This window comes from Oreochromis niloticus, linkage group LG6, assembly GCF_001858045.2.
Source record: "Oreochromis niloticus isolate F11D_XX linkage group LG6, O_niloticus_UMD_NMBU, whole genome shotgun sequence".
NCBI classification, from domain to species: domain Eukaryota; kingdom Metazoa; phylum Chordata; class Actinopteri; order Cichliformes; family Cichlidae; genus Oreochromis; species Oreochromis niloticus.
The window spans coordinates 36,911,958-36,924,957 of record NC_031971.2 but is presented as its reverse complement, the minus strand read 5'-3'; the positions used below and the strand labels follow the sequence as shown (position 1 = coordinate 36,924,957).

At 39.5% G+C, this 13,000-nt stretch overlaps 1 protein-coding gene across 1 annotated transcript; it reads right to left on the bottom strand.

The window, feature by feature from the left end:
- Positions 1 to 394: 394 nt before the first annotated feature.
- Positions 395 to 11,087, bottom strand: LOC100692267 (multidrug and toxin extrusion protein 1). The gene is made up of 16 exons (XM_019359571.2): positions 10,848 to 11,087; positions 10,335 to 10,436; positions 10,178 to 10,246; positions 9,807 to 9,955; positions 8,212 to 8,254; positions 7,534 to 7,578; positions 7,336 to 7,433; positions 7,021 to 7,118; positions 6,191 to 6,372; positions 5,322 to 5,430; positions 4,675 to 4,750; positions 4,264 to 4,333; positions 4,043 to 4,175; positions 3,057 to 3,151; positions 2,916 to 2,979; positions 395 to 2,842 (listed from the first exon to the last, which is right to left on the bottom strand). Exons 1-16 carry the CDS (start codon positions 11,028 to 11,030, stop codon positions 2,598 to 2,600), a joined length of 1,761 nt encoding a protein of 586 aa, XP_019215116.1. The 5' UTR covers positions 11,031 to 11,087; the 3' UTR covers positions 395 to 2,597.
- Between the last annotated feature and the right edge of the window lie 1,913 nt (positions 11,088 to 13,000).

The window sequence follows — 13,000 nt, the reverse complement described above, 5'->3', positions numbered from 1 at the left end:
ACTGGATGAGGTTGTAACTAAAGTAACTAAAGGTAGCAAAGGATGATTTATTTACAGAACATAATTAAGGTGAATGGGTCTACCATCAAGTCAGTAGTGTAAAATGTGCATGAGCATGTGGCAAGGTCGGTAAGAATCAAAAACACATGTTGTAGCTGAGCCAGTGTAATCTAGGAAGCTGGTGTCCAAAGCATAGCAGTGAGGAAAGCAGAACCAGAGAGCAAGGGAAGGATCTGCTGCAGGAAGGAGGGAGCTTTTATAGTTAAACTCACTGGGCTTAGCTGTACCTCAAGCAGCAAGCTTCTTCAATCAGCTCCTGCAGAACAAAGCACAGCACAAAAAACAAAACAGAGACACCCATCACCTGGGGTCATCAAAATATGCAGCGCTCAGATATCAGAATACATCTTTATTAAGTTTCACTGTGAAAAAATGACTCGAAATTACATAAAAAGTTTGTTCCACTTGACAGAGTATTGCAGATATTCAAATATGATGCAGTGAAATGAAACAAAGCTGAAAAATGGCTCTTCTTTTAAATGTCATGTAAATAAAAGCGCTGGATACTGACAACAATATCAATCTTTAAACAATATTTCCCACAAATATTTGAAGACTGTTATGTAACAGACCTCAAGTGGCTTGACAATGCAAATGATTAGAGGTAATTTGTCTGGCCCTGAATACGTAACAGTCTGCTGGCTGTATCACAAAACAGTTACTTTTTAACAGAGAAAAGAAACACCGTCATCCCGGACTAGAACTAAAGATCAGAAATGAGTAAACAGCTGAAAACGACTGAACCAAGACGGGGCTGAGTGGGACAGAAGTCATTACCACGGGTAGCTCAGTGATGAGCTCTGTGCTTGTCTCTGAGATGAGACTGATGACTTACAGTGAGCTCTGAGTGACTTCAAAGAGACGAATTTTTGACGTTTGCTTCAATAAGATTCTTATTCATTTATTTATTTTACAGTGAAGTTGTAAATGTTTAATCATACATAAATACACACATTCATACTTAAAGCTGCCCAGTATGACCAGCAGACAGTGATTTATAAATTATCAAGTGATTGCTTCAACGCTTTGCAAACACTTTATTGTTACATTATTATGAATCAGGACAATACTTTTACACAGCAATGTCCTCAGAGGGGTTGAGTTACCTGAACATTTAAATTCAGTAAAATCAACAGCGCAAAAATATAAAAACAAAAATTTTACATTAGATTCTGGAAAAGTGGAGACAAACAGGTGAGCATCAGGGAGCAGGGTCAGGTCATTGGTGGGAAACTGAGTCAGTCTGAGGGTAAGTGTTACCATGGTAATAACCCCTTGTTGTGAGAATGTCACACACTAGAGGAGCAGTTTATTAGGAACACCTGTACACCCGTTTGATTGTGATTGTATGAAGATGTGCAGATATGGTCTTATTTACCATAAATGATTGTCAAACGTAATTAGAGAGACAGGGCAAAATTAAATTAAATCCTTAATCTTCTTTTGGTATTTCTGATTTAGCTTTTAGGCAGACAAATCTCAGTTTTTATGCTTAATGCTACAAGAAAAATACCCCACAGTTCACAAAAAAAACTACTAGATACATGATTTTATCAATTTCAGAATCCTACGTCGGCCTGTTCTTGAGTTATAGCATTCACAAGATTTTCAGAAAATGTTATCTCTGACCTTGAGATCAAAGTCACTGAAATTCGAACTCATCTGAGATTTTTAGTAGCTGCACCAAAGCTATCCATTTGAAAAACATTAAACCAACCTGAGCCGCTGAGTTGTGGCATCATGTGATACCACAGTCATATTTTTATTCTGAAAATACAGACTGTAAAGAATGTTACCATCAACAAATCTGTAAAGCCTTCAATAACCCAACCTGAGCGGCTGAAATATGGCATCTTACATATCACCTTCCTTTCACCAAAACAGACCAAGTGCCTAATCTGGAACCAGTTCCACCCTACAATAACCACCAATGAGTCTCAAATGCAGCCTGTGGATTCTGGCCTTGATTTCTTTGCACATTACCATAAGTTTTTTTTATGTTATATTCAAACTGAAATGTGGCCTGGATCTCACTGTCCTGCACCAACACTGGAAAAAGGTCAGCAGAAAAAAGCTGTTTAATGTATAAATATGCACAGTGCTTTCTTTGTGGCTTCAAGATCAGGTCTAGTCCCAGTGAACAGAGTGTGCCTGAAGAGATCTGCTTTCTCATACTTCTGTTTTGTGTCTCCTTGTTTTCACTGTCTTTATACAGGACTGTTGATAAAATGTACATTATGTTCTATGTGTCACAAAGATCAACTGTCATCAAACTGATCATCATTATCAAACAGTGTCCTCATTTTACACACATTTTCATTAAAGGCCTTAGTAAAGCTGTCCTTGGTTTACTACATATTCCGCCCTTTTCATCTTATTGAATTCATCTCTGTGGCCGGACAGTGTAAGACGGGGCACAAACTGCACACAGCTGTTCCTCTGTTGAATCAACAGTGTAGGTAACCCTCCCACAAAAGAAGGTGCATTTTTATGACTTAGATAACCTTTGTGCTTTTTGTCCGACTGTACACTTTGCATCATTTGAGCAGCAGAGTGAGGACGGTGCTGGTAATGATTCCAGCAGCGAGGATGAGGATCATGATGAGTATCGTCAGGCCGCGCCGTAACAGCAGCTGTGACACAGACAGAACATCTCCCACTGTAGTGGTGTTGGTGGTTTTACTCTCTTCTGGTATTTGCACCTCCATGTATACGTGGTCCACCCCGGCGCTCTCACCACTGGATGCAATAGTACTGATTGGGGTCTGGATGTGATTAGAGTCTTGGGTTTGGAAAGAGAAGTATTAATAAGACACTGTAATAACGGGAATGTTTCAGCCAGTTTGCCCACTCACCTCTATTTTCCATCTTGATCGTGTCTTTTTCTTCTTTGACGCGGACTCCTGCTCGCACTTTGGCCTGATCAGACACAACAGTTAATGTCATGCTTTGATGAATGAAAGAGTGATAAACTGTCAATAGATGCAGGTGCGCACCTCTTCAGCAGCCTTCTTCCAATCGAGTCTGCACAAAAATGTGATGAAAAAGATTGACTGCACTAACACGCAAACCGTAAGGCCTGTCCAAAATCCTACAGCAGAAAAAACAGAAGAAGAAGAGTTTTAATGGGTTGCCTGCTTGTCAGGGCGGAGGTACATTTCATTTCTGACTGCAGCACACATTTGCCCTCTTTGGGAAGCTTAGCAGGTGTCTTGAATATTTTCTAATCTTTCTCACTGTAACACGATGGACTTTAAATTGTTTTGAAATGGCCTGTCTAGAAGTAGAAGCTTCTACCTTTATAGAGCTGTTCACGCCTGCCGATGATCAGTTATTAAAATGCATTTGATTAGCAGCTCCTGAATGCTAATGAACCTCTTAATTTTTATACATGCAGTAAGGCTGTACACAGGAATTAAGATTTTCATACACAGCTTCTGCATTTGGCTAAATTTGGTTAAATAAATAATAACACAGCGTAACATGTCATATGTTATTGTTCATCTGAGGTTGTATTTATGGATTTTTAGGACCTGCTAAGGACCACATTACTACTATTATTATTATTATTATTATTATTATTACTATTATGTCCTGATACATAAAACTTTAAAAATGAAAAAGTACTTTCTTATTCCCATGACTATATTTGCTGGGGTGGGAGAAGCTACTGTCTGCATAGGCAGGACTTGCATCACCCCAGCGATAACTTTTTATCAGACAAGGGTTGTTTTTAGCTGCTATCTGCTATCTTAGTTAGTTGTCTTGTTAACTAACAGTAATGACACTGTTAATCACCTCATTTTTCATTGTTTTTTTTTAAAATTTTTTTATAACTGCTGTAACAAAAGAATTTCAAAAATTGGGGATAAATAAAGTATGCCATATCGTCTCTTATCTTGATTTTGTCACATTAATCCAGTGCTGTGAAGGAAAAGGAAAAGAAAAGAACTTGGAATGCCTTCATTCCTACAGTCCTCACCTACAATCCCCATTTTGGCTGCAAACATCAGCGACGCACCAGTGGGTAAACCAATAAAGTAGTACCCGACCAGGTTACACAGAGCACCAACCAGCTGCTTTCCTACACCTCTGAGAACTCCTCCGGCCACAGCCTGTAAACACAAACACAGATTTCTTTGAATAACCTTTTACATTCATTAATATTGAAATGTTGATTAATGATGTAAAATCATTTCTTACCCCAATGGCATCAGCAAGATGCAAGAAACTAAATATCACAATGACGTCAGAAGCCCTCTGCAAAATATCTCTAAAAATACGTGCAGGTTCAGCTGTCTGCATATTCACAAATATTGTCAAACACCTTGAACACATTCTCATACTTAATGATAGCAAGACCTTCAAGACCTCCAAGACATTGAAACAATTGTAAGATGAAATTATTTGATTATTGTTTTCATCTTTATGCAATCAACCATGCAAACTAGGCTTGTTTCAGTTAATGAAATGGGATCAGCTGAGCATCATATTGTTTAAAGCAGACACTGTGACAAAGGGATGAATAACTATCTGAACAGTTTTGTTAATTTGGCACCAGTAAGTGTCTGTGAGTCAGCAACGTAAAGGTTAAAGGTCAAAGATTATACTTACAGGTCTGAGGTGAAAATGTATCCAATGACATTTTTAGAGATGCCAAGAATAGTACTGACAAAGCATGCTATTGTGACTGCAATGAGAAAAACAAACCAGAAAAAATTAATAACTTAACTGAATAACATAATCAATTAATTTTAAAAGTATTTAAATATAAAAAGCAAGAAGACTCTGTGTTCATGAACAAGTCACCAGGTCCATCACCGGGCTAATGCAGAGAGACAGACAACAGATCGTATTTTTACAGCCAGTTTAGAGTCATCATCCAAGTCTTTGGACTGGAAATAAGCTGCAGTACCCAGGTACGACTCATGCAGGGAGGCATGGTGATGCTGTTGCTTGTAAAACATCCTTACCCTGTGATGGACCTGGTGACTTGTTCAGGGTGTATCCTGTCTCTTGTCCAATGACAGCTGGGATAGGCTGGAAATGACTGGCTGCCTGGACAATTCACTTATATTACATAATATGTATTCTTATCCATGCTTATTTTTTGGATATTTAGCAATATATTATTTAAAACTGAACATTCTTGAGATTCAGTATGAAATGAAACTAGAGCTGGTACTGCTCAGTTAGAGGTATTTTTACCGCTTTCTATTGTATGTAAAACAGGTATTTGTACTTTGTGTGTCACTCCTTACATGCACAGATGATGGGGACTTTGCACGACAGCTTGGCCTGCTCGATGTTTCCTGCACCAAGTGCATTCCCAACCCGTACGCTGGCAGCACTAGCAAACCCCAGTGGAAACTATGAGGAAAAAAATATATGTATACATATATATTTTCAAATATTAAAATTCAAAAAGTGTATTAGAGGCACTGCCAAAACAACACATGAGCAAATGAGCACTCAGAGAGGGCAGTTCCCTCCCAAAGGGAAAGACCTATAGTATAGGTCTTTCTATACTAAAGCTTTGATGTTTTATGCCAACGTCAGCACTGGTAATATGAAAATCTAGTGTAGTGCGTTAATCTTTTCATGTCAGAATTTGTGTCAGAAGCAGAATTGGCTGAATTTTTTTTATCTTCTATAAGCTATAAAAACGAGAGATTTTAAGAAATATTCATGCAGTGCAAAACTTATTATTATTATTTCATGTGTTGTACAAATCTCTCCATGACCTTTCATATAATAAATTAACTTAAATAATCAACTTTGACCTAGGGTGCTAACACTGAAGCTCAAGGTCAAATGCTTACCCAATCTAAGTGTTCATGTCCCCCAAGGCCTAGCTTATTGTTGTGAAGTTTGAAGACAATCCATAAAAAATTAAGAGTTATATAAAGTTTTTACTGATTTTTGCATTTGTGTGACCCAGAACTTCACCAAAATTAAATCAGCTCAAGATATTATTGGAATCTATCACCACCGAGAATTTGAAAATGATATCTTGGAAACTGTGGACACTAACAAACAGACAGACAAACAGATAAATAAACAAATGGAAGCAGTTACATATTTCCTCCCTTTGGGGGGAGAAAAGTCTCAAAATGTTCAGTGGACTTGCCATATAAGCTAAAGAGGCCAGCTGATAGGTTACTGACTGAGCTCCCAACTCGGCCTCACTGATCACACCAGCCAGGAACCCTCCCACCTGAAACATCCACCACTCCAGACAGAGCATGAGCATGCTGGGGACAGCCAGCTGGACAAAGGGTCCCCACTCCTGGAGACAATCGAGGGACCAACCTGTGGGTCAGAGTGACTCTATATGTCAGTCAGTTGGCTGAAATCAGCGGTCCCCAACCCCCAGGTTTGGTACCGAGCTGCGAGAGTTGAGGCTTGGGTGTGAAATTTATGGTTTTCAGGGTTTTCATCGTTTTTTAGCATTATTTAAAAAAAATATTTTTTATCGTTAACTTTGTTTCCCTGGGTCTTTTCCTGTCTGTTATGAATAAATCATCTTTTTTTGGTACCAGTAAACCGGTGCGTGGCGCAAAAAAGGATGGGGACTGCTGACTTAAATGGTCATTTCAAATTAAAGAGGGATAACTTCAACTTCATATTAAAAATTATTCAAATACCAAATGTTTTAAATATTGCAATAGGGCTTAAAGTTTGTTAGATGGACAGTGTTTCCCCAGAGCTTCAGAAATGCTGTATCACCACTGCGACTGCTCCTCCACACTGCATTACACAGTTATAGAGTATAACTAATTTTATCAAACATTAAGCTCTGGAGTTTTTATAATGGACAACTTCAGGTATGAAAAGCCACAAAGTTCAATGATGCAACTTAATGAAATTACTGGACAGAATTGGAAATAAGGCAAATGACACATTAAAATAAAAATATTTCAGACAGTTTAAGTTCCCTGTAGAACTGATACCACTGACCTCCCCATGTGGCCTTATGAAGACCCCTCAGGCATATGTAAATGAATAAGACTGATGCCAGCAAATACTGGGAGATCGCATTGGCTGCTGATGATCCACTTAAAACCAAAAACATCAGAAAAAACAAATATTTAAAGCCACACATTTAAACTGTCACTTAAGTGCTATCAGCACATCTATCAAAACTAGAAGTAGAGCATAAGCACTGTACAGGATTTTTTACTCATTTAATTTAAAACACATAATGTTTTTGCTGACTGAATTGAGAGTTACATTCATCCAATGATGTCACAGGAATGACGAAGGAAAACTTACGCAACACCCAAATCCAGCTGATGGATGAGGACGTAGTTGATTATTGCATTAAAGACATTTCCAATTGCTCCAGTTATAACTTGAGGCCATATAATTCCCTGTACACCAAAGCACAAAATACAAATAATATTCATGTTAATGTTTGAAATGCATAACCAACTATTAAGGTAATGTTGGGCCATATGCATGTTTAAGCACCTGATTTTGAAGATACCTCCCCTGCAGCTGGTACATGAAAGCAGCCTGAAGAAAGCAAACATTCAAATATAAGAGACTCGTTGACAGAAGTGAAGAACAAATTTGAGCACATGATCGGATCTTAGGTTAATCAGCACGCTAACACTTTTCAATGAAAACAATGAACATATCAGATAATTAGTAATAAATCAAATAAATAAACATTATTACAACAGGTGGACGGCCCTTTTAAAAGAAAGAAACACCCGGTGGAACTAGACTCATTGCTGCAAGGGTGGTGTTTGGGGAGGGGGGAGGGGAGGGAGAAGAGGAAAAAGACATGCTGTGGAAGAGTGCCAGAGATTAATAATAATAATCATAATTGTATCTTATTACATGGTGAGTAAAAAGTGTCAGAGAAGGAGAAACACTCAGAGCATAATAGGAAGCCCCCAGCAGCCTAAGTCAGCATAACTAAGGGTGAATTCAAAGTCACCTGATCCTGCCCTAACTGCAAGATTTGTCAAATATCAAGCCAAACATGTGCATGCCCATGTGCACAGGTGTGACTGATGCTCCCTGGACCTTAAATACATAGCACTGCCTCTGTGGTTAAGACCCTCCGTTCTGGATATCAACTTGCCTTTTGTTTAAATATTCAACACCTTCCAAATCTGCATCAAATCCTATCAAACTCACCGGCAGAGCAGGCATGAAGATCTTCACATAGAGCTGGGAGAGGCTTCATGTGGAAATGAAAAGACAAAGTAAGCCTGTGACACTGTTTTTTTTTTTGTTTTCATTTGTTTCTTTGTTGCTTGTTGTTTTTGTCTGTTTTTGTTTCTTTTTCTTTTTCTTTTTGCCTGCAACACTGTTGATGGTAACATGTGGCTGCACACAAAATTTATATATGAGGTTGTTTCTCATTAAGTTTAATCTTTATTTAACCTCCTGCATCCTCATCAGGGGACTTACATTCTGTTACATGATTAAGATTTTTGTACTTATCAGGTCCAACTAATGCCAGATAATTAAGAAAAATTCAAAATCCATGTCAGATTTCAGGATGATAATAATTTTTACTGAATTTTTGGCAACTTTTACCCAAAAGCTGAGACACATTAACAATCTGACTAACATAGCATGTAGTCTGAGTAGTGTTGAGGTTTAAACCTGTACACAAATCTGTGTAGGTTCTCAGTCATCCAGGTCATGGTAGTCTAAAGAGCTTGAAAAGGAAGCGACTGGATTCCTTTAGGTTTCGTAAGATGTTTCACCTTTCACGACAAGCTTTTTCAGTTCTAAAACCATGTGACTCTCCATGGTGGAGAGTCACAGGTACTTAAACCCTAGTCATGGTTGTCGCTTAAAAGGGTCTTGACCCAGTATTGATCATGTGGCTCATCACATGATCAGTGCTGTTCCGCAATACTCTTTTCCACAGTATCCTGTCTTCCCTCTCTCACCCCAACCGGTCGCAGCATATGGCCCCGCCCCTCCCTGAGCCTGGTTCTGCCGGAGGTTTCTTCCTGTTAAAAGGGAGTTTTTCCTTCCCACTGTCGCCAAAGTCCTTGCTAATAGGGGGTCATTTGATTGCTACATGAAGGATGACAGTGATGTTCTTTATGTAGCAGGTTTGTGGGTCAACAACCCTGTTACGCAACATCCCCAACTAGGGTTTAAGTACCTGAGATTTTCCACCAACTGATTTTAGACCTGAAGAAGCTTCTTGGATGAGATGTGAAACAACTTTACGAAACTTAAAGAAATCCAGTTGTTTTCTTTCCAAACAAATTATTTCTCACAGGTCAGAAATGATGAACCTTAAACACATGCTCATAGAAAGTTGAATGCACTCTGAGTGACTTAACAGCTAATGTGTTAATTAGTGTTTTCCTGGGTTGTTCCTTCTTTTACTGAACAGTTGCTTGTTTTTAGAACACAGCAGGTTACACGGTTTCATAATCTGTGTGAAAAGTTAATGATTTGCTCCCCTAAATTAATGATTCATGCCCTCATATTATATAATTCATTTATTCCTGTTACGATTAGGGGAAAAACAGTCAGTGTGGGCTGAACAGTAAGAACCAGCACATATTTCTTATTAATAAAGGCTTCACAAAGGCTAAAGAAAGTATTACTGAAATCTGCATTGTTTTGCACAAACTAACAGTGCTTGGCATTCTGCATAACTTGAGTTTCTTTAAGGGTGAGACAGACCGCGTTGGACAGACACATGCTCAGCAGTGTCACAACATCCGTGCGTCTATTTTTGCTGGTTAATAACAGCTCACCTGGCGACCTCTGGACTCTGTTTGACAGCAAGTAGGAGAGGTTCAGTGTTGATGAGGATGGCCCAACAAGGGAAACAGGCCAGCAGCAGAATCAGAACTCCCCTCTGGAGAATCACACCCACACGCTTCAAGTTACCGCTCCCATACGTCTGCGTGAAACAGGTAGACAGACGCTCGGGTGAGAAAAGTTGGAAAACACAGAATCCCACCAAAGAACGAGGGTATGACTGATCAAAGAAAAATAACTCCACACAAAAGCTCAGTGTTGAGATGTTTAAAAGGGGATTCCAGGAGAACCTGGGAACCCAGCTGTGCTGCTTGTGTTTGTCTTGGTTACACAAATACAGTGAAAGCTCCGGTGAGGACCCTACCTGAGATATGAGGGTATCACAAGTTAACGACAAACCGGTGCCAATGCAAATACCAGTGACGTTAACTACCTGCAAACAAAACACAACATGCATAAACTGGGGTAAAAATGATGCATATTTACATTTTAACAACAAAGGCACTGAAATGTCTGCTCACCGCAATTGATAATGCTACAGCTGCAAGTTCAGTTTTCCCCAGGTGACCACAGAACACCGTGCTGACAAAACCGATCATGAAAACCATCAACTGGGAAATGACCTGAAGCACAGAAGAGGAGATACTGACTCTGTGTTGTATTTAGAAATACATACAGAATTAAAGCTGTTTAAAATAAACAAAATTTATATGTATGTAAAGCCAATGTATCTACTACAAGAACTATATGTTGCTGGGATTTGAATGAAATATGTACTAATTTGATATGTAATCCAAATAACCCATAAAAACACAATTAATGCATCTAATGTCGAATAAACATGATGCCAAACCTGTCTAAGCAATTAAACAGGTAAAAACAACAGTCTGTAGTAAATCAGCTCTTCCTGTCAGTAACATCAGACAGAGAGCAACAAACAGGGATGCCCAATGAGTGACTTCAAATAATGTCCGAATAAAAACACCACTACAGCTAAATATTGCTATTCAGCTGTTGTGTCCACACAGTCTTACCACTGGTCCCGCTAGTTTGAAAAGTTGCACCAGCTCATTGCGGTAATTTGTTGGAACGAATCCAGGGACACATTTCTGGCAACAGCAACAGGAGCTCTGAGCAGAAGAAGCCGCTGCAGCTTCCTTTAAGTCGTCTTTCGCTTCCTCTGTGCATTTTCCCGCCCTTTTCACAGAAGTGTCCATAATTGAACAAATCCAGGTGTTCTGTGCAAACAGCCGGGCTGCTTTCTGTCACTCAGCCTGAAGAAAACATTGATGGTTTGTTAACCAGCTCAGGAGCCTGAGGAGGGGCCAGACACGTGCTGTAAGGTGAGGAGTGTCCTCTAAAGCCAACCAACTCATGTCTCTGTTTAAGGGTGATTTCTGCTGTCAGGATTATTCATGTTACTTAACAATAATCATTATTACAAGTAGCTGATGAGCCACAGCTTCCTTGAGGATTTTACAAATCAATGACCTGTAATTCTTTAACACAGTGAAATTTGGGGATTTTTTTTTTTTTTAACAGGCTGTTTTTAATTGATCTGGTATGCAACCTGATGAAAGTCATTGATTGAAGCAGAAGTCAGGTGAAGATGGAAAAATCACAATAAGAAATTTGGGATTAATATTGGCCTTTGGGCAGGAAGAAGTGCTGTAGGAGATATGTAATGGAAACTTGATAAAGCTCAGATACCAGATTAGCTGAGAATCTTGGACCGATTGTCAGAATCCAGGTTTGCGCTGTGACCCAATAACACTGATGTTAACAGGAAAGAAAAACCCCAAAAGATGTATATATATATTTTCTTTTCAGTCAGCAGAAGACATGGCAGGAAAACCAGACTCGATTAAGGTTAATTATTGATGGTGTTAACAGAAAGCTTAGCTACCATATGGCGAGAGGCAGGGTACACCCTGGACAGATTGAGAAATCTGATGTAGGGCTAACACACAGACAGGCAACCATTCACTGCTTAATCATCAATTGAGCTAACCCGACTAACAGCATGTCTTTGGACTGTGGGAGGAAACTGGGGAGAACACGCGCCAACATGGGGAGAACATGTGAACTCCACATAGAAAACCTGTGGCCAGAGGGTGGAGCCAAACTCAGGACCTTCTTGCTGTGAGGAAAACAGTGCTAACCACCGTGCCACCATGCAGCCCAAAAGATGACAACAGAGAATAAAAACTATTTGTACTGAAGGTGCTGAATACTGACAAAAACGTGCAGGTTTAAACAATATTTCCAATAAACGTTGGAAGACTGTTATGTAACAGATGTCAAATGACTCAAAAATGGAAATCTGCCCCTGAATACGTAACAGTCTGCTGGCGGAATCACAAAGAGGTTACTTTTTAACTGTGATCATGCAGAGAAAAGAAACAATGTCATCCTGGCCTTGAACTGAAGATGAGAAATGAGTAAACAGCTGAAAACGACTGAAGGGGCTGAGTGGGACATCAGTCATTTCCACAGGTGGCAAAGTCGGAGCTGAAGCTGCTGGACAACAGGATCTATTTTCTTTTTTGAGAAATGATGAAATCCCTGCTTGTCTCTGAGATGAGACTGAGGACAGTTCAGTTACTTCTACATTGGTTTTATGTAGCAGCTGTTTACATAGTTCACCTAAGCAATCAGACTTTTTGAGGTCTGTTTCATGAAAATTCTCCCTGTTTGCAGAGGAGCTGCTTCATTACATATAAATACACACAGTCACACTTAAGAGGTGCCGAGAATAAGCAGAAGTTTGTGATTGTTGGATCATCAAGGGAAAGAGGACCCACCTTTCACTGGGGACAAAGGGGGGACCTCGGTCCACTCCTGACCATGATGAAGTATTCTTCATCTCTGTTACTTCACTGGTTTTCTTGATCATGTCTCTCGTGCAGCTTCATCAGATGCAGAGTGATACAGAGTATAAATCACACTATTCAAGGTTTTCTGCTCCCGGTTCTTTCTCCTGGATTTCTCCCCTTTTGTGAATGAAAACAAAACACTTACAGTAAAAACTGTGCATTCAAACTCTGTCTCTTCTTCCGTACCGTGGCTCAGGATGTGACCGTGTTATCTTCTAATATGTGTCCTGTATAACAGGATGTAGGCTGATTCCTGCTCGCTGCCCCAAAATGAGCCTATTGCTTGTTTCAGAGACGCCAGAGTTGTTGAA

Bases quoted from the DNA above. Each gene is read 5' to 3' on its own strand.
- LOC100692267 (XM_019359571.2), bottom strand. From the start codon at position 11,030: ATGGACACTTCTGTGAAAAGGGCGGGAAAATGCACAGAGGAAGCGAAA. The intron at 9,956-10,177 runs GTAGGGTCCTCA...TGTTTCACGCAG, and splicing joins GTGATACCCTCATATCTCAG to ACGTATGGGAGCGGTAACTT. The intron at 5,431-6,190 runs GCAAGTCCACTG...TTTTCCTCATAG, and splicing joins TGGCCTCTTTAGCTTATATG to TTTCCACTGGGGTTTGCTAG.